This window comes from Convolutriloba macropyga, chromosome 14 (assembly GCF_964194025.1).
Source record: "Convolutriloba macropyga chromosome 14, txConMacr16.3, whole genome shotgun sequence".
Taxonomy (NCBI): Eukaryota; Metazoa; Xenacoelomorpha; order Acoela; family Convolutidae; genus Convolutriloba; species Convolutriloba macropyga.
Window position 1 is genome coordinate 18,323,914 of NC_134481.1, and position 22,069 is coordinate 18,345,982.

Genomic DNA, 22,069 nt, shown 5'->3' on the forward strand with positions numbered 1-22,069 from the left:
AGTGAGTCACCATTTTTGGCTGAGGCAAAGCTATTTTTCTCTTGTTTGCGTGAAAAGCTTATGTTTAGGCAAAGCCCATTCCCCATAAATATATAAAAGATTGTTGCAACAGCTCCCATAACACATTACATCACGGAGCTGAAAATGTTTTTCCAGCTAAACCCTCATCTAACAACATCAATAATTCGAAGTGAAGAATAGGTAGTAGTAAACCATCTACCGGTCAACATCAACCAAGCAAAAAACCACTTTTTTTCTGCCACGGACGCCCACTGCCTTCTTGAGGTGACAGAATTGCAACTTACTAATTCTTCTGGAACCAATACACCAGCGTCGTTTTTATGCGATACCGCTTGCAGTATCGCTTGGGTGTCCTTTAGCTAGACTCGGTTTGCAGAGTACCGGATTAAAACTGACTGTCAGCGGTATCAACACGGAAGACCTCCTGGACACAAAGGTGTTTTAATTGAGTGTAGCACCTTACAAAGTTCAAGACTTTGAAGCTTTCACTCTGCGTCCATATGTGAAGGAAAATTTAAACGTAGGTTCCGGCATCACTGAAGTTTAGTCTATGCAAAGAAATTTCCCACAACTGGCCGCTGAACAGGATTTCTATCATGTCATCCGTCCGTTAGAGTATTTTGCAGCCGATGAAAGGTGCTCAACGTGAGCTGTTCCTTTGCCCCTAGGTTTGGTTTTAAGCGGCCCACTTCCGTCAGGTTAAAGTTCAGTCTCAACATGTTTCAAAGCCAATTTTGAGCATGTTTATGAGCTGGCTTGTCGGGTTAAGTCATGCTAGGATATGGAATTTTAAGGTGCGTATAGGCAGGTTGAGCCACGAACCGCAGCGGATGCTCCAGCGCATGCAATAGTTGGTACAACAACTTTTTATAATGCCAAAGATACAATGTTGGTACGTTGTGGGCTGATGACAACATCCAGCTCCCAAATATCTACTTTCCGTCACTATGACAGCTTAAATCTTTCAAAAAACGGATCTCGCAAGACAATAAACTAAAAGAAAAGTACCCCAAAGCCATCGGTGAGGATCTTGAAAAAGGGTTACCTAATAACAGTTCCCAAAACGCTCACATTGTCGAGCAGTGGTCGAATAAAGAGTGTTACCCACCACATCATCCCGTAATCAACTCAAGCAAACCGGGGAAAGTGCGCAAGGTACTAAATGGTGCTGCAGAAAATTATGGCACTTCGTTGAACAACCCATTGGTCACTGTCCCCGACTTGCTCTTAAACTTAATCCATGTACTACTCAGGTTACATCAACATCAATTTGCCTTGTCTGCAGAGATCGAGGGTATGTTCCTCGAAGTTGGTGTCCCGGACTGTGAACTGCCTTCATTGTATTTTTATGGTGGGAGGATTCCACGGTAATTGTTATAGTGCATCAGTACACGCGCATTATTTTTGGTGCTAAATATTCTCGCCCTTGCGCTAAATTTTAATTTGCTAATTAATAATTGCAGCGCATTGCAACAACAATATAGGTAAGCACCTGGAAGCAACCAAAGCCATGCTATAAAATTTCCACATGGACTATTACTTAGATTCGACGGAGTCCCTTGAGAGGGCTCTCAATAGATCGAAGGAATTGGTGCTTCTTCTCCCTTTAGGTGGGTTGAAACTTATTAATTTTGTAAGCAATGTAACAAATCTGGTTGATTGAGTTGCTGGGCTACTGCGTTCCACCGATCCAAAAGTAATCTAAGGGAGAATCTCGACACGTGCTTGGATTCAACTGAGATGACAACAATGATACTTTAGTTGTGAGTTGGTGTACCGTCAGTACAGTAACTATGTCTCTAACAAAATGCTTGGTACTAAGGCTATTGTTTGACGTATTCGATCCCATAGGTCTAGTGGCACCATTTACCGTTTGCGCCCGATTGTTGCTGAAGGACATCTGGCATGTCAGCGGGCAGCATTGGGATGAATAGCTACAAAGACAGTGTTGAAATATTGCTTAAGTAGAATGTGAAACTACCCAAGAGTGCCGAAGTTATTATACAGAGGAGTTTTCTTTGGAATTGTCAACACATAGTTTGCAAGAAGTTTTCATTGCCGTTACGTTTCTCCTTGCTCGAGTGGCCCCAAATGTAGCTTGAGTTTGTCCTGGGCAAAGCTTGTGTAGCACATATGAAGGTGATGACAGTTCCGAAGCTGGAATTACAGGCAGCGCTACTGGCTCCCCCATTGGAACAGGATATCTGTGGAGCTCTCACAATGAATGTCAACAGGGGTTTCATGTGGATCGACAGCACTACTGTCCTACAATGGCTTAACTTTACAGCCAGGCACCTGTTGTTTATTGCAAAACGTGTTTGCGAGCTCTTAGAACACAGTAAGGTTGGCGAATGGAATCACGTTGCCTCAAACGATAACCCGGCAGACGCCGGTACTTGTGGTAAGTGGTAAATCCTGGGCGGTTTTTCAATCAAGTAGATTGGTGAAAGGCACAAAATTCCTAAAAACTAAGCAATTCCCGTTCGAACCAAGCACTGAAGTAGTTGATAACATCGAACTTGGTATAGCCATCAAAAAAATTGATAATACTAACTTAGCATTGGGCTCATCCGCAACTAAGTCCCCTCGATAAGTTCAATTCTTATCAAAAGTTGCAACGGGTATCAGCATACTTATTCAGGGTGCTACACCCCCATGAATCTATCATAATGCCGAGTGTAGTGTAATGAGATACCACTGAGTTTGACGAGGCCGAGCGTCATCTTCTGTACCTCGTTGAAGGAGAATCTTTCAATTCCGAAAGAAAAAGATCTGCTCGAAAACAAATCCGTTAAACGGAGTAGCCGTACTGCTCTGTCGGACCACCTGATTTTATTCGTTCGGCTGGCCGCATCAAATTTTTTGGTCAAAATTGATTTTTTTGGTTGTGTTATGAAACATCCTATTGTCCTGGACGCCTGTCATTCATTTGTAAAACTGTTTCTATTGCATGCTAACGTAAACAAAATCACAATCAAGGCGTTGAAGATCTGCGGCTAAAATACATGAAATTTATGCTTTCCTCAATTGCGTACGTGCAAAATGTTCCGCGCTGCCACTTCAACCCATCATGGCTGACCTCCCAGTAGAAAGTTTTTCATACCAATCTCCTCCTTTCACCAACACGGGCTTCGACTAATTTGGCCCATTCTACGTCACTGTTCGTCGAACAATGGAGAAGGGTTGGGATTCCTATTCAATTGTTTGACTACCCGTGCTGTCCATTTGGAAATTGTTCCGTCCATGGATGCTAATTCGTGTGTAATGGGAATAGAGCGGTTTGTCATTGAGTGGAGGTTCAACCGGTCAAATGCGCCATATCAAGGTGGCGACTGGGAGAGGCTAGTACGTAGTTTTAAGCAAATGCTCTACACGTTTCTTCGTACTCGTCACTTCACTCACACGAAAGTTTTGAACACTACTTTCGGTCTTGACAAATACTCACTTAAGGCACGGCCGTTAAGACCCATAAGCTCCATTCCGTCTAACCTAGGCTCAGTAAAAACTAAGCATTTTCTACTTGGCAACCAGGCAACAGCAATTCCGTCCGTCAATGGTGTAGCTGAATTTGGCTATTGTAAGTGGTACGCCATCGCACAGTCTTACGCTATCGCTATTTCGTCACGGTGGATCAAAGAGTACGTATTGGCAGTGAACTGCGTTCTAAGGGGCAGACGCCCGCCAAGCAACACCTAAAGATCGGCGACTTTGTCTCCGTAGTTGAAGAGACCAACTCTAGGGGTTACTAACCACCCTACTGCTCGGACCATTGAAATCCGTTACGGGTCCGACAGCGTATCATGCTCGACCGTCTTAAGCACGTCCTCCGAATCACTCGTCCGCCCGCTTGTTAAATTGGTACCCATTCGTCCAACATCTTCTGAGCTGGAGGATGTTACCCAGTTAATAAAGAGATTGAGTATAAAGCCTGAGATTATTATCCAATCAGGTTTCAACTATTTAAGTTGCGTGTAGAGTTGCGTCTAATATAGGTAGACTGATCGGAAAAATTTCCTATAACATAATTTTAAGTTCTCCTAATCACAAAACTTATCAAATAAGAGAGGATTTGGCTCCATAATTTTCGGATTTTTGGATTCATCGTTACAAAATAGTGACCGGTGTTGAACTGAATTTTGATCAAACGGAATACCTGCCAAATGAGCATCAGAAATTTCCGTCTAAAAACCGCTTGTGACTATGATTTTTATTAAAACTAATACGTTGTTTTGATTTCCTTTTTCGTTATAACACGCTGCTTTATATAGCAAAAAGGATCGAATTGACACTTGGGTAGACTGATGTTTTGACTTATTAAACCCTAAACTATATAAGGCTGTAATCCCTCACCCCCTCACTCCACTCCCCCCTCCCAAACTAAGCATAAGCTAGGCTCCCTAAGCCGCAGCTAGCTACTTACGAAGCCATTCACTCGCATACTGGCTTGAGGCAACTTGCCAGCTGTTAGTCGGTTATGCTTATAAATCCTTTTTACGAAATTTTTTTCTGGACTAGTATAGTTTTTCTGTTTGACAATACAGATCAATTGAGAATCAAAATTTAATTTTGCTCGGCCTTTTTGTACACCTGTCAACAAAAAGAAAATTTAAAACAGTGAAGTATAATTGTGTTAATAAATGGGTTTACGATAGCCGCCGTTAATTTTTTGTTGGTTATCATTGTGCTGTTACTTTTTTACAACTCTGTTGTACTTTGCTGAACGTTTTTGCTTTTCCGACTTTTGGCGGGATTTTGGTTTAGAGTTTTTCTTTTCTGTAGGCTACATTTGTTCGTCCCCGGTTAGTTTTTAATATTATTTGATCAGATTTAGAAAGTAAGGTTTCAGCACCCGCTGTTTGGCAATCTGTTGGGTATTTTTTAGAGTTGAATGGCACCAAAAATTCTGAAAAAATTGTTCATTTTGGTATTTCATTGTTCTCACAAAATTTTTCAGCCTTTTCAACGACTCATCTAAAATGTTTATATGGTTGACCGAAAGTGCTTTAGTTTTTAGTAGCTTAGCTTAATTACAGACATTTGCTAAGATTCAGCTGGCTCTTATCAAATGAAAATTTTGTGTTCCACATTTCAGAGCAATTAGCAGCCAGTTTTTATTTGACATGTAGTTTTTTTGTGTTATTTTAAATAGGCTATCAGTTAAAGTGAACAGGCAGCGTTCCAATGCACTATAACAAAGATTTGATATTTTAAGATATTAATAGCCGCGTCCTCAATTCCGGGCGGCTATTATAGAGCTCCTAATTTTTTACAATTCGAAGCATTTGAATTGTATTGGTAAGCTGTGCTTTTTTTAAGATGTGTTCACACATTTTTCAATGACTTTGATCTTTCAAAACGGGATAAACAGGTAAAGCCCAGAGGGCATTAAGTTTCATTAGAGACCCAATGTGAGCTTTAGTAGTCCGTCAAGTGCTTTAAGTGGTGCAGCTGCTGGGATGGCCTTAATTTAAGTTTAAAAGGTCATTTTTAGGAGTTTTTGGGCTCAAAATGGTGCAATTTTTCATGTTTTTTGTGATTTTTTGTTTTGATTAGTGTTAGGTTGAAGCTTTTATAAGTTGATGAAGGCCTTTTACGAGACCAAATTGCTCGTTATGACCATTTTATGAGCTATATATTTAGGTACTACAAACATAAACACGCAAAATGATACTAATTTTTGCAATTTTTTTTAGGTTTTTTTTTGAAAATTTTTGTCATTTTTTTTAGTTTTTTTAGCCCTAGGTGTCAAGAAACCTCCTCTAGGGTTTAATAAAGGGTTTGATGATAGATTATTGCATAGTTTCTAGTGATAATGGAATGGTTTTCAATTTTTTGCCATCATGAATTTTAGCATTTTTTGACAAAACTTGCAATTTTTTTCCATACTTTTTGACATTTAGTGTCATTATTCAAGATGTTTGAGTCCCAGGTCCAGCAAAGCTCATGGGGGGTTGAAAAATGAGTTACTGAAAAATTCTCAGTTGCCATGGAATAGGTTTCGACTTTTGAATATCACAATTTCTTTGCAATTTTTTATTGACAAAATTCGCATTTTTTCCAGGTTTTTGAAAATTTTTGTCATTTTTTAAGTTTTTCCAGCTTCAGGGACCAAGCAATCTCCTTTGAGGTTTGTTAATAGAACACTTCATAGTTTCTAGTAACATTGGAATGGTTTTTAACATTTAAACGTCTCGAATTTTAGCATTTTTTGGATAAAATCTGCAATTTTTTTAAGGCTTCCTAATGTTTTTGTCCGTTTCTGATGTTCATCCATTCTAAAGTGCGAGAAAACATATTCCACGTTCTGATAAAAATTTACTGCATATTTTTTACTTTCAATGGATTTTTTTTCAACAAATTAACCTTTCTACTTTTAGCAGTTTTTTTATTAAATCTGCATTTTTTTCACGTTTTTTCAAAACATTTGTATTTTATTTTTTTCTTGCCTCCGTAGCCACGTAACCTCATCCAGGGTTTCATAGTATGTTATTAAATTGTTGCTAAGGTGCAATTGCATGGCGTCCGACATTTTAAAGGAAAGAATTTTTATTTTTTGATATTTGAAATTTTTTCTAAAAATTATTGCCTATCGATCTATGAGCCAATGAGTATTATAAATTTCGGAATTTGGATACTGGATAGCCTTTAGAGACACAGAAATGATCTTGAAGATATTTATTTCACGATTTTTAATAATATTTCTTTGTAATTTGCAATTGATTTATAAAATTTTTTGTTCATCTTCCAGTTAATCGATCTTCAAGTGCCAATGAATTTTTTCAGGTCTTGCAGATATAATACTGGAGCGGTTTCGGAAAAAATCTTTTTGAATTTATTTTTGAAATAGTTTTTTAAAGGGAAAAAATTTTGCCTTAGGTTTAAAAGCTTCAAGAGTTTTAGCAATGACTATATTTTTGTTTAGTTTTGATTCTTTTAGTTTCTCAATTTTTTGATGATTTTGTTTGTGTTCTGGTTGCCATTGTTCAATTGATCTGCTGGTCAGGTAGAGTACGTCTGAGTTTTTCATTCAATTCTTTGAATTGTTTTTATGACTTGTCCTGCTATTTTTTACAATTCAAAGAATTTGAATTGTATTGGGGCCCTGTCTTTTTTTTAAGATCTGTTCACACATTTTCATGATTTTTGAAGTCAAATTGGAGAGGTGATTTTGCTCACGCCGAAACAGGAAATGGAGCGAAAAAGCGAGTGGTTTTGCGGCGTGAATTTTTTTCGCTCTAAATTTAAAGTAGAGTGAGAAAACGGTGTTTGAACAAAAATTCGGTTTCTCGGTAGTGGTTTTTTGTTCACACGCGGCAATTTCACTCTGATTTTTACTGTTTTTTTTTCTATTTTTTGGATCGTATTTTTTTCTAAATAGTTTTCGAAATCCATTCACAGCTCATTGTAGGCCTAGTTTATTGTTTGAATTAAATTTTCATTTCTCGCTAGTGGATTTTTTGTTCACATGCGGCATTTTGACATTGATTTTCTGTTTATTTCTTATTTTTTTGTTCTGATTTTTTTTAAAATGGTTTTCTCAATTCACTCATAGTCCTTTCGAGGTCTACTTTTTCTAATTAGTCAATGAAAATTCTTTGAATTGTACGTCAGGACTTGTCCTGCTATTTTATTAACTTCGTCTAACAGATTTTTGTTTCGTCTTACCGTGACTTCTTGGAATTGACTTTTTCAATGACTTACCTCTCTCATAAAATGACTTCTGAGCTCACTTATGAAACTTTAAGTTTTACGAACATTTACTTATTAAAGATCATTAGTGTGCATATAAGTAGTGCCAAACATATGCCCTAATTCTTGAATATTAGAGTCTTGAGTTTTTGATTTCGAATATTAATTTTGGGATCTTTTCCGTTTGTGCCCCCCCAAATATTGCACGTGCATCGGGGGGGGGGGGGGGGGGGTTGGGTGGAAATAATATGCGCCCACTAAGCTGAGGGGGCACAAACATTCTAATTTTGAAAAGCCCTATTAGGGCTTTCTCCTTATAGAGCTTATGTGTCTCAAAAAATGACAGTCCGAAGCTAACCCAAAAAGTCTAGTGGTCTATTAAAGGACTGGTGGTCGATCTGTCTATTTTATTTCTATAGTTGTTTCAATTCATGTAACGCCACAAGCGTCTATCGCGGCTATTTTCCGGCAATCTGCCGGCTATGTTTTAATTTTTTTTATTTTTTTTGATTGATTGATTAATAAACACAAAAGATAATGAGGCTATTGTTTGTCTCGCCGTGTATTTATTTATTGTTTTGCTGCCAACATTTGATTTTACGCCAAAAGTCAGTTTGTAAATTTCATGCAACTTTTAGCACTCTGGATCCAAATTTTCTCTCCTGTATTAGTATTAAAATCAATTGTGGCTATTTTTTGAGCAAGCAAGATTAACATAAGTAATAATGACTTCTGAGCCCCTTAATTAAATCGTATCTTATTTGAGAACGTTAATAATACACTGAACTGAATAGAGTTCAATCTAATTAGATTTGTATAAAGACAAATACTTTCGAAACGTTGTTGTTGAAATTTTGAGTACAAACAAGGAAGCTCGATGATGTGCGATTGCACATAAGATTCCGAAACGCTCATCCACAATTTTGGCATAATTATCTACAAAATGAAGAACAGATAGAAAAACACAAAAACTCAATTTTAAAAAAATATGGTTTATGAACTAAAAGATAGCCTTTAAAGAATTAACTCAGTGGAGTAACAAATGATATTTTAGATTGATGAGATATGTTAGTATTAAGAAATCGAGTCACGACGCACATCAAAATCAAACAAAAACAACAAACCTTAATTACATCAAAAACGTCCTTTTTTAAAAACAAAACTTAATAACAAAGTCAAAATAGCGTCATATGAAACTAAACAAAATAATTTGTAGTTCACCAAAAAAAATATTGGACCAGTCCAGAGTAAGACTTGGTAACAATTAGGCAATAAAGAACAAAAACAGTAGTTGAAGAACTCGTCTATTTAAAAAAAAAACAAATAACTTCAAAGTAATGAAAACCATTAGAAATCAACCTAAATATCCCATTGGTTTCCGATTACCAATGCTTCGATAGAAGGGAATTAAGAACTGTCGGTATTCAATTTTTCATGCAGTTACAAAACGAACAGCACAGACAACAAACAAAAAACAATTAAAATTTGCCAGAAAACGATTTCTAAGCCGTAAAGCAAAACTTTGGCACTCGAAATATCTTCGATTGTAGATACTTCAATCACTGGTAATGCATTATGCGACGTTTAATTAATTAAACTAGGTAACAAGTAGACAAAAAGAAAAAAAAAACAAAATTATTTAATAGTTCTTTTTTTTCGATGAAAAATTATTTTCAAATTCATCAAAGCCATTAATTGCAAAAGGAAATAATCAAATAGGCCCGTTTATTCTTTGAAAGGAAGCCCTTGAGACCTGCAATTATCCAAAGTTTTCTTACGTCTGCAAAAAGAACGTCAAATTTGACAAAAAACAAAAATTAATTTACTTTTTCTGTAAAACCAGTGTGGAAGCCTGTAAAGTCAAAACGGATCCTTTGAAAATCTTAGATTTTGTAACACCAATCCCTTTTGACACCAATAATGCCATATTTGGCTTGTTATTAACGAGAGTACGCAATAAACAGACAATAAAAAGACAAAATTTTGAATTTAGTAAATGTTTTTTTTTTAATTTTGGAAAACAATTGTTTTCAGAGTCATGAAAGCCATAAGCTATCTGCTAATTTCAGAATATCGGCTCATCTAATATTTTATGAAAAGCCAACGAAACCGGGTTATTGTTCAGGAAGTGTCCTACAACTAAAAAGATAAAGTAAAAACAACAGTCAAAGACAAAATTTAAAAAAAATAAATTATTAGAGAAAGTAGTGTCGAAGACGTAAAAACCATATTCTATATTTTAGGGATTTTAATATCTTCAAATTTGCTCATTCTGAAAGTCAATAATTTGGTATATGAACTGTCAATAACGTGATAATGTGACAAAACTTAAAAAAAACTTGAAAAATGGTCAAATACCTAAAAAATAATGTTCTAGTGATATCAATATGAATTCTAGTGGTATCAAAGTCAGAAAATCAAACTTCAGCCATGAAACCGCAATAAGAAACAATTTTCAAATCAGTAGAAAGAAGAAGCGTTCTTCTTTCGCTGACAAAAACTACAAGTTGACAAAATTTGAAAAAAAATCAAAGCAAAAATCACAAGCCATTATTTATTTACTACTCGAATATTTTTGAATTTAAAACAACCAGAAGCTTTAAAGCGGAAACTAAATGCATTAATTTGGAGCTGATTTTCAAGCCAATTGGACCCATCACTACTAAGCATTGATCTGAAATGTTCTGCTCTTTAATTAAAATAAAGAAGATCGAATAATTTAATTTAAAAAAAGACCGAGCGATTACAATCCGATTTATTTTTGGTTTGTAACAATCCAAAACTGGTCCGAAACTAGCTCTGCTAATGTTGTTCATCCATTAGAAACACTAATTTGTTCAAATGTTATAGATACAGAAAGTTTGTTCGTTAAAAAATCAAAAGTAAATGCTGCGTTTTTGATAATCAACGAGTAAAATTAGCAAGAAACGGCAAATTTTAATTACAGAGCACTCTCAACGGAAGTTGAAGTAGATATAACCCCTTTTTGAGTCTACATAGATCTTGCTAGTGATGTTTGGCGTGTGCTTCCTGCAAATTTAATCAAAGTGGACTAAAGAACTTATTTCGTGCTATTTTTGATTAAAAAGTCTAAAGTTTGAAAAATTTAGTCAGAATTTTTGACCAAAAAATTAAAGAAAATTAGTCGACAATGTTTTTTTCTTTAAAAATAATATCAACGGCACTTTTAAAAAAATTTAAGATTTTTTGGAAAATTGACAAAATTTTAATCGAAAATTTCGGAAAATGTGAACAAAATCAACGGAATTCACTATATTTTCTTAAAAGTTTAAACCTCGATAACTCCCTTTAATAAAGGAAAATCAAAAAAATCTTTTTAATCCCATATTCTACGCTGGACAAGCTTTCTAATGATACCAGTATCAACCCTCTACGATGAATATATCGATCGGCCAAAATTGTCTGAACCAAAAAAAAACCCATTTGATTATATAGTTCCCCCCCCTAGAGGGTTCGGAACAAATAAAAATAGAGTTCGAAGACAGATTTTATCAATAACACCTTTAAAAGTGCTCAAACTAGTTTTTTAAACTTATTATTTTATCAGGTGTCTTTTTGCGACTGTCATCCGGCATTCTGGTGGCTGCATTTACAGATTGATTCTTTATGAGACGTTATACTCTTTTTGGTGTAAAACTGTTTTAGTTTTGCTAAATTTCAAGTTAAATTTTACTTAAAGTTAAGGCTCAATAATTTTTTCTAAAGAAATAGTTTTTGAAAAAAAAATGCTGAACATTTTGCAAGACGATGAGAACAAAAAAAACATAGAAATGATGTTTCAAGTATCATATGCTAAATTCTAAAGAACTATTTACAGCCAATAATTTTGATATACGAACTTTAAATGAGCAAGCTAATCAGGCAACAGAGAGTTAGGAGTGATGCCAGCCGCAGTTTGAGAACCAATCTTACTACATTAGAGACAGCCTTTCTCTAAATTTAAACCATCACTAACTAAGTGAAGAAATATGAATAACCGAAAGCCTCTCTTTGAACTTACGGCGTTTAAATTTTTGTAGTTTTTGCAATGTGATTTTTCTGATCACAGTTTTTTTCAGCAACTAATCGTTTCTAGACAGCCAGATGTCTATGGTGTTATAGCGACTACAGTGATTTCTGTTGTTTGTCCAAATTTAGTTACTCTTGTCTGTCTTTTGCCTCTTGGCTTATTTATATGCTACGAATGGGATTAACTCAGGTAAGTCTAGCGAAAGAGCCTATTGTAACGAAGAAAGCTCAGAATAAGTTATAGTTGCCGCAAGATTATTTTTAAGTCCTGATCAAAATGCATAAAATAACAAAATTTGGACCTGTTCCTCTAGCGCCCCCCCCCGCCCCCATTAAATTAGGCACCCCCATTTGTGTATGTTTTAACGTTATGTACGCATATGAAATATTACATGTGAATACGCGTGAATGGGCATTTAGAAAAGCATTTGTAAAAAGGTCTACTACTTTAAATTTTGGAAAAATGTGGTTGTTGATGTATTGCTTAATCAAATTCACAAGTAACCTTTCCAGAAGGTAGCAAAACATTAATATTTGGGGGGTTCCTAAGTTTCGGCTATATAGGACTGGCGGCTATGCGGAAAAGATCCCAAAATTAGAAACTCTTGTCATTTGGTTGAATAGCTATCAAATCATTCAAGAAACTAACAATTATCACTTTAATTTTTATCCGTTCAGATTTATCCGATCAGATCTGTTAAACCAACCTAATTAAATTTTCCGGTTCGGTTGCTTTTTTTTAAAAAAAAGGACATAACAACAACGATTCTTTAATCTTTAAACTGACCATGTCAAAATTCTCTAATGTTTAGAGGTTTTAGTGTCGAAAAAACCGCACATGCCACACTTTTCTGACGAGGATACGGTAAGATTATTGACATTCTAACGTGTGAGATCCTTTTCGAGAATACACAGCAATAATCTCTTCGTAAGCATTTTAGAAAATATGAGTGTACCCCTTTCCCCCCTCCAATAAAAAATCCCTGCCTCTATCCTGAACTGTAGTGGTAGCCATTCTATACCGTAATAGATCATATCTTTCCTAATTCAAAAATCCAGAATGTATTACAAGTTTTAATTGCCAGAAAAAATCAAGTCATAAAGGTCTCTAGCACAGTCTTGGCATGTGTCTGTTAAGATTTGTCTCTGGAAAATCTCTGATCCAGGTCTGATCGTATCTGAGAGTTCGGTACGGGTCAACCATCCAGACCTGTTAAACTGGAGGGCTGCCCGGGCCGAGGTATCTGAATTATGACCAGACAACCCAGGTAATTTCCAGACGAACCAGAAAACTGAATGCCTATGTGGAAACTGACCAGACCAATCAGCAGACAACCCAGACCTAAGATGAACTCAAATTATCTCCCGGATAAAAAGAGCATGCCAGAAGTGAAATTATGCGTCTAAAAGTAGAATATGAATTTTAGCTCCATATATGAATCCGCCCCAGAAACTGCAACTGATATGCAAGAAGACAACACCGAAATTATTCCAGAGATAAGCTCTGGAAACGGGGATTACAGTTCGCCAGATCGAAGATACAGTTGTGTTATTATCGGTAGACCTCCATCAGACCATTCTTCAACTACTTCGTCGTATCACTCGTCAACTTTTTCGAACACTACAGAACCGATGACGTCAGCGACGTCAGCAGCACCAACAACGTCAATAATAACATCAACAACAACGAATGAGAACCAGAGAATAGAGGCCAGTATTAAAGAGGTAGAGAAAGAGAAAGACGCAAAAGCAGCTGTTCAGGATATCTTCACACAGCCCCTGGATTGTCCAGGACAATTTAACTATAGGGATCTGTTTCCACTTTTTCAGTTTTAACAAGGTGGTCAAATTAATATTCATTTAGAATGACCGAGGTGCTCCGAGGTCGAGGTCCTCGTTAAAAGTTGTTTATGAACAGACCATCATTTTAAGCTAAAAAAATTCGCTACCTGTGAAATTGATAGCGCAGATATGGCGGTTTTGTATACCGGTGAGCAGAAAACACTGACTTGACAATTTTTTCAAAACTTTTTAATTTTTTTTGCGATGAGCAAACTTTTTTGCCACTAACTATGTCAAAAAATTATAGAATTTAGTTTCACTTTTGTAACTCAAATGATGTTAGCCCATAAAATTTGCTATACCTAAGCTTTGCCTTAGATTTTCAGGTAAATTGTGCCACTGAGACACTGTCCTTAAAAATTGATTAGATTATTGACCGATTCTAGCGAACAGCTTTATCTTAATATGAGTATGCAGAACGTATGGAAAAATAGTTTGAATTTATTCGGCATTATTTTCTTGGAAATAACTTTGAAAACCATCGCTTGTAGTTATTGCATAATCAAGAGCAACAAAGCAAAGTGAAAAGCGCAAAATATTAATTTGTCAACCTTGAGAAGTCGCGCAACAGCAGCTGTAATTGATCTAATTCTGTGTCTGAAGTTTGTCATCTTCAATTCACATTTTTAAAAAAGTTACACATTTAATTATTTAAGCACAAAATTTAGTTTACACTGTTTGCGAACTCTACTCTCTAATCATTGGGATTCTCGTTAGCTCATTTTCATGATGTCAACTGGATTCACAAGATTATTAATTTTTATGAGTGACACTATTTTAAAACAGGAGGCTCGGTATTGTGCGTTGACACATAATGTACCTTCCCCACTCATCCTATTTTTGTCTTAAATGTGTATCCATTGAAGCCAAGATACGAAAATTTTGAATTATTAAAAAATATTTTATGCTTTTTTATTTAATTTAAAAGCTGATGCATTTCACAGGAATGACAGACTCGTATATCATTTATATTAAAAATAGTGAAGACAATTTTACATTTAGAAACCCAAAAATCAACTGATAGAAAAGTTTGGTCAGCAATTTCTCCTGAGAAACATTTTTATCAAAGGAGCGCCTGACTTTTTCCAGCACAAAAATTCAGCCGCTGAGTGGTAGAACTAACCCAAAAAAATACTCCTTGACAGCTAAGCCTGTCATCAGATGATTGCCAAAGTATCGCGGAAGTTGCTCAAGAAAAAACTTTAAAAAGCAAGACGAGTTCTGAAGCACAAATCAAATCTTTCGACAAACAGAAGCCGAGATAAAAGTCTCAATGGGCTAACAATTGTTAATAGTTAACAAAGCATAAAAATGTTCGTACTGCTACCTTTCGAACAACAAATATGTTGATTTTAGCCGAATAAAAAAAATGACGGAACAAGTTTTTACTGCTGCTATCAAAAACAAAGAAACAACAATAAAAATAAACTAACCTTGGAAGTCAATTTTACTTCGTAAAAAACCAATTGTGTTAAGCTTCTCAAATTGCTTGGTTTTGACAACAATCGAATATTTAATTTTTCGGGCTTCATTGAAACGAATGGCAATTGTAACCATAATGAGACTGGAAAAGATCAACAACTGGCATTACTCTAAAAATTATTTGATTGAAATCTAATGAAAACCAAATGTGACAAAGTTGTCAAAAACTAATAGATATGGAAGGAAACCCTTGAACTGATAGAATTTTTACTTAGTAGAGAGCCCATGAAGGCTGCGTTAAGGCAAATATGTGTCAAAAATTACTTAAATGTTCATGAGAATGTAATGTGATAAAGTCTCAAACATCAAAATCATTCAACTGTAATCAACATACAGTTTTGTTCTTGTCTCATGGGAAAAGCAGTTTGATTTGTCTTCACTCTAAGCTAAAGAGTGATTGATGTTTTCTAAGAATACCAAATGATAAAGTAGAAAAAGCTTTTACCTGTAAACATTAAAATTGTTTTTACGTCTCATTGAAAGGATATTGATAACTGGCATTCGTAAAACTCGGTGACGAGACGTCAAAAAGAACAATACATAAATCTTTTTACATGTAGATGAGTTGATTTTTTGTTTTACTCCTCTGTCCATTGTAGTTCGTAAAACAAGTCCAATAGATAATCAGCTTAGAAATAAAAAATAGAAAATTAAAGAACAAAAATTTTGAAAATGTTTTATTGTAAATGAATATTGTGTTTTGATTTTGTTTAACTTCTTCTGCTCAAAAAGGCTACTGAAAATGAATAAGCAACTAGTAGGACTCTTTTCAGCGATACAACATAATCAGTAGCCATTTTGCTGTTTTGGCAATTTTTTTGCAGTGTTTTTCCACAATTGCGCTTCCTACACCATACTAATTATATCGGAGAGATCCAGTTTTTTCTTTAATGCGAACACGAATTAAGAGTCAACAAACTCGGAGTCATTTTGAAAAAGTGAAAGTGTATTTTTCATCTACACTTTTACCTTTGGTGTGCAATGGACGTCAATGATGTAATAATAAAAAAAATTCCTGCATAATATTATCAGCTCCCAAGCTGACGTGGTATACTATCATGAAATGATACTCTTTTACAACAAAATGAGATGTTTATACTTATGTTGCATAAAAATAACTTAAAGATGGTGGGCTTTTATTGAGTTAATAAAATTTTTAAAAAAATTTCGCGCAATCTCACCTGGGAGTTGCAATTACCGGGAGCACTAAAGCAAAATTTATGTTTTTGGGGGTATAAATGTAAAAACGTGAATTCACATTCGATTAGCTAATTAGTAAATAATAAAGATAACACTCAACTCTCGCAGTGGTTTTTAACTCTAGATAGCCCTATTTACGAAAACTGAAGTCAATTGCATTAAAAAGAGCAGACATCAATCGTTTCATCCTTAGAAAGATGTAGTGGGAAATTAGTAAATATAAAATTTATCCTTCAATCTCCTTTCCAATTAATTCATAGCTTTTTGCTCCGTTTAGTTGAGGGTTCGGATTTTTTCTGCGCTTTTTTCCAGTTTTTCAAGATAACCAAAAACATATCGGACTGAAAATCAAATGCGCTCTTCTCATGAATTATAGCACTTTATTTTTGTCATTAATTTCATGTACGCAAGATGGCTCAAAATAAACTAGATAATTCTGTGCCTGTGCCAAGCTGATAATGTTCACTGAGTTATTTTGATCACGCAAATGGAAGCAGATCCATTTTTGCCCACTAGTTCCACTGACATTAACGGTGAAGCAGAAAAGGTAGGGAGCAAACAGTTTTTTATTTTGCTTTGTTGGTTGTAATCCATTTCACGTAATTGTAAAAATTTTTAAATGTGTTTTAAATTTGTTTTATTATAGTTGATTGACGCTATATTTGCGGTGTTCGTGGTTTTTAATTTCTCTCAAACGAAGTTTGCAGCAATTGTACTAGTCCTGTGGTATTTTGCATGCGATTTTTTGCTTGACCGATTTTTGGCCTGTCCAAAAGGGGGCAAACAGGTAACACCCGGAGAGCATCAAGGACTCTTCGAGAGTAAAGAGAGAAGGCATTAAGGACTCTAAGTACGCAATTCACCGAGTTTGTCCCCCGCCTCAGTTCACAACCCCTTCCCCCACACACATCAGCCCTTCCCCATCCCCTGACCTTTCACTTAAACTAAAGCTAGCTTCCCTAAACCGCAGCTAAGTAATGACGAACCCAACTGCTCGCCTTTTGTTTGAAAGCAGTTAGCCCGACATTATTGACATTTATGTTTATATTACCATAAATTTGAATTGCAATAGGCCGTTGTTGTTTTGTTAAGATCTTTGAGCAGTTTTTAATGATCTTTGAAGTCAAACTGGAGAAGTGAATTTGGTCACGCCGAAACGTGAAGAGGAGCCAAGCAGCGATTGTTTTTGCGGCGCAAATTTTGTTTACACCAACTTGAAAATAGAGTGAGGAGGCAGAATTTGATAAAAAAAAACATTGCTTTGTCGCTTCTGATTTTTGTTCACAGGCGACAATTTAACTTTGGTTTTTGATATTTTTTCCGTTTTTTGATCGGGTTTCTTTCTAGATGTTTTTCGCAGTCCATTTATTGTCTATTTTAGACCTAATCTTTTTAATCAATGAAATTTTTTTTATTGGGCAAGGGCTTGACGTGCTATGTTTTTTTTTCATCCTCTGACGCTCTTTTTTCATTTTGCACTTGTACCACGACAAAGCTGAAAAATCAAATTTTCTGAATTACTTTTTCCTCATTTACGCTTTTGAACGATTGATCTCATTTTTCATTATCTATGGCAATAGTTTTTAGGTCATTTACGTGATTAAATTTTGGTCAAACGTGACTTACATCACTGAATAAGATGAATTTTACTTTAAAGTTGAAGTTCAATTTGAATTAGTTTAAGGTCAATTGAACTTATATATACACACACATATATATATATATATATATATATATATATATATATATATAAAGTGAAAGTCCCTATTTATTAAAAATTTTCTGCGAAGTGAATTTTAATACGCTAATTAATTTATTGCTCAAAGTTTTTTGTGTAGCTTTTTGGGCGGCGTTGATAACTTTTAACCTCATATGTGTCTCTGTTTCTCTTAGTACTATGAGGCACGCAGGTCAATTTTACAGTTTTTTGAACAATCTACAGGCTATGGTATTAGTTTTTGCTTTTTTAATAAAAAATCTTAGAAAATCTATTAAAAGTTGTTCACTCATTTCCTGTGGAAACCATATTCGTAGAAGTTATTTTTTGTCAAAGTGGCGTTTCGTAGTATGGTTCGTTGAGTTACAAGGATAAAAATCTGCCAGCTCACGATATTTGGAAAAGAAAATGATTGACTTAAGGTAGATTCGCCAGTCAAGCAAGAAAAGTTATATTGCAAGATTCTGCCAGAAGCCAGCAAGACAAAGCAAAATTCTGCAAGTTTTCCTTCCAAAAACTTAAATGATCTTTCAATAAGAACACTTTGACCCGGCACATCTTGCAAAAAATTTTTTAGATCATTCTGTTTGTGCCCACTCAAAACGTGATGCACCCCCTTGTTATAGAGCACGTATCATTACATAGTAAATCATAATGAAAATTGCACTTGCGTCTGGGGATTGCAAGTAATGTGCAACCACTAAGCTGGGGGGGGCAAGATTTCTTTCTTTCATTTATGACTCTTAATTCCATATGCAAATATTATTAAAAGCAACACGTGTTTGCTTGATATTTGTTGCAGTTCTGTACGTGCAAAGCCGCAAACGAACAAGGATTTAGAGGGTTTTCAAATTACATGGAGTGTTGTCAACCTTACGGAGTGACTTTTTTCGAGGAAGGTCAAAAAATCGCGGAAGCTGAAAAAATTTCAAGGTGGGAGGCTACAATGGTGAAGTCACAATCAGTTAGCATTCAATACATAGCGTATGAAACAATGATTAAATGTTTGGCACAGAGTCGACTCAAAATCGCCGGAGGGACATATCAATTAGATTTTCGAATAAAACCTGTTATATTTCTGATACATATATTGATTTATTTTGTTAAAGTAACTTGATATAAGCAGCAGGTTTAATCTTAGATAATAATTGTGTTATGTATTAACAAAAATTGGTTTAATCAATTCTTTTTTGCTTTTAGAGATATCATCGTCAATATCAAAAAGACTCTCAAGACTTGTAACACCTGATACACTATGGTAACAAAAAGCTGCGCAAAGCTTGATTTCTACTTTTTAACCAAGAATTCTACTTTGTAAGCATGACTTCCATTAAGAGATGAAAAAGTGTTAAGAATTCTCAAAATTATAGAGTTTTTCTTCAAGGAATGCATAAAGTATAAGTCTGAAGAAGCAATGCAAGGGTTATCGATCGAAACGGTGTATTAATATGCTGAAGAAGGCTGTCTTTTGCTGACAAAATATAACTTCAATTGACGAAACTATAGTAAACATTTCAAGCGCAGAAATTATAGTTTTTCAACGAAAGAGACACAGATTTTAGGTTGCAATACAATGAGATGAAAGATAATTAGATCAGCGAAAGTCATAGATAGCAAAGAGTGGGAGGTACTGGAATTGTGTATATAGTTCAGATCTGGATCTAATCAAAAAATTATGGGCAATTTTTCGAATTCCGAAATTTAGAACCGAACGGACGCAGATATCGTTAGAAACTTGTAAATCGGTACAATGGGACTGGCTTGAGCTCAACGTCTCTTCATTTTCGATGTTTGTTGTGCTTTTTAAAAATTCGTCTGATGTTAGTAGCTTTTTAGTACCATAGTGCATACACAATTACTTATAGGCTTACTAGCTCGCTTGCTTATAGGCTTGCTCAGTACTGCGAAAAGGATCCTAGGCTGAGTTGCACGACCTGAGCCAGTGCTGTTTAGACTGAATTGGATACACATGTGCGGAACCCAAGTCAGTCTCTAATCAGAGTTTGGTATGGGATAATGTGAAAAAGTGATAAATTTCTCTTAGAAGAGGGGTGTTAGCACTGAATTGCTACAGGAACATTAATAGCTGTGACAAATAATTTTGGGCAGTTAAAGATCTAGCAGCTCAAATGGGCAGAGAAATCCCCTGCACTGAAATAACATATAGCTGATGTAAAATGCTTTTTCGATTAATTCTTCAACTTTGAAAAAGCTCTGCATCAACCTCACTGCACCTCGTTGCAGGTACAACTGTTTACGCCACTCTACTGCGGATTATACTTTTTCCGCCCCTCATTTCTGGACTTTCTTTCGAAAATTTTAAAGAAAATTTCATTTTTTAAGGATATTGCAGTATTCATTGATCAAGATTTGAGATCGTTTATCTTCGAACTGTTATGCAACGTAAATTGGTTAAATTAAATTTCTTTTACTTTCTGATATTTCTAAGCAGTATTTTTCATTGTAACAAAGCTAACTAGTGACAGAATAACATTAGGCTATACTATATCTTTTTTGTTTTTAGAGGTAAGTTTTCAGTTTTTAAAAGTAAGCCTTTCAAGTTAAACTTTGAATGGTGTGGCTGATATTTCTTCAAGTACTTTTGGCCTTCAAATCTCTTTTCATTTCTATGTATATGGAGGGGGTTTTTGTTTTTTTTGTGAAATTTTAAAATCTACAAAGTATTTTGATGACATTTGATCTTATTCTGATGCTTGAATGTATTTGGAAACTTGAACCAGAACAATTTATTAAGAAAAACATATTTTGCGAATTAAGCATAATTTGAGTACGCAATTTGTGAACGCTCTCTTTTTAAAGTTGACTTTTACCATTTGACTTTTTGATATTTTTGCATTTGATATTTTTCCAGCCTAAGCATTTGCAGAAAAACTAGTGTATATATTTTTACGAGCGCCTTCGGGGGCTCCACTTGGACTGTCCCCAGGACGCTATGCTCCCCCATTTACAGAGCACGTGCCATTAGCTAGTAAACCATTATGTAAAAATATGGCCCGTGCATCTTTGGGGAGCAAATATTATGCACATACTAAGGTGTGGGGCCCACAAACGGGAAAAGTCCCAATTTTTAGAGAACCCAAGTTACGATTTCGTCGGTCACTAAAACGTTGAGGCAGAGAGCTTAGTTTGAAATATTGAACTTAAAGAAATAAAAAGCAAACTAAGTTCAGGACAAAAAATTAGATTTTCTTTTTATGTCTTCAGTTCAGTCTTTCAAACTGAGTTCTCTGGAGGAGCTTCAAACCAAAATTCTATAGGACACTAAGTTTAGGACAAAAAAATATTTTTCCTTTTTCAGGTCTAAGTTTAATCTTTCAAACTATGAAATCTAACTCTTGACACTTGAATCAAATCGCTATAATTAATCAGCAGCTTTGCTATCGGAGACAAAGACGTTTGGTTTATTTCAACTCCTGTGTGTTTTAAAGAAAATTGTATCGGCAAAATGGCCTTTTCACATCAATTCTAAATGAAGTAACACACTTTCGTACACTTTGGTTCTCTGAATCCGTTAGAAGAAAATCTTAGTTTGGGCGCAGTGCCCTCGTGTCAGGGCACTAACTCCCTCGTGCGACTAAGATTTTGTTCTAAGACAAACCTAGAGCCTTCAAAATTATTTTTACCTGCTGTTGTGAGAAAACGATCACTTGTGAAACCTATTGACTGCAACTTGATTGTCTCAAAAAAATACGGCCCCAGTCAATTAAACTTTATGGATTCCTCCACTTTCTCTAAAGCGCCTCTCAATGCAATATATTTTAAACGAAGTGATCAATTTTTGGTTAAATAACATTCAATATGAGAAACTGATTCTAATAAATGGAGAAAATGGCAGGGGTAAGTCGGGGGAAGGGAACAAATGGAAATGGTCCATAGATTTAATTAAATAAACAACCCAATTCTTTTTGTCAAGTTCTGTGGAAAAATTACCAATTTGGTCGATGGAAAAGCAACTTCTAAAACATTGGTACTCTGTGCTGCTTTTTTTAAAAAAAATTATAAATAGAAATAGGCGTCCAGTTGTTAGACTTTGGCCGTCGAGAAATTGTAAAAAAAAATAATAACCTA

The 22,069-nt window shown here is 35.2% G+C and overlaps 1 protein-coding gene across 1 annotated transcript in view; it reads left to right on the top strand.

Annotated features, from left to right (window-relative positions):
* Positions 1–19,166, top strand: part of LOC142353221 (uncharacterized) — a 28,669-nt gene extending 9,503 nt beyond the window's left edge. Inside the window, exons 2-4 of the mRNA XM_075405450.1 lie at positions 13,167–13,544; positions 16,777–16,810; positions 18,783–19,166. Coding sequence (XP_075261565.1) covers positions 13,167–13,544; positions 16,777–16,810; positions 18,783–19,097 — 727 coding nt within the window. The 3' untranslated portion in view covers positions 19,098–19,166. The remainder of the gene's footprint in view (positions 1–13,166; positions 13,545–16,776; positions 16,811–18,782) is intronic.
* The last annotated feature ends 2,903 nt before the right edge of the window (positions 19,167–22,069 follow it).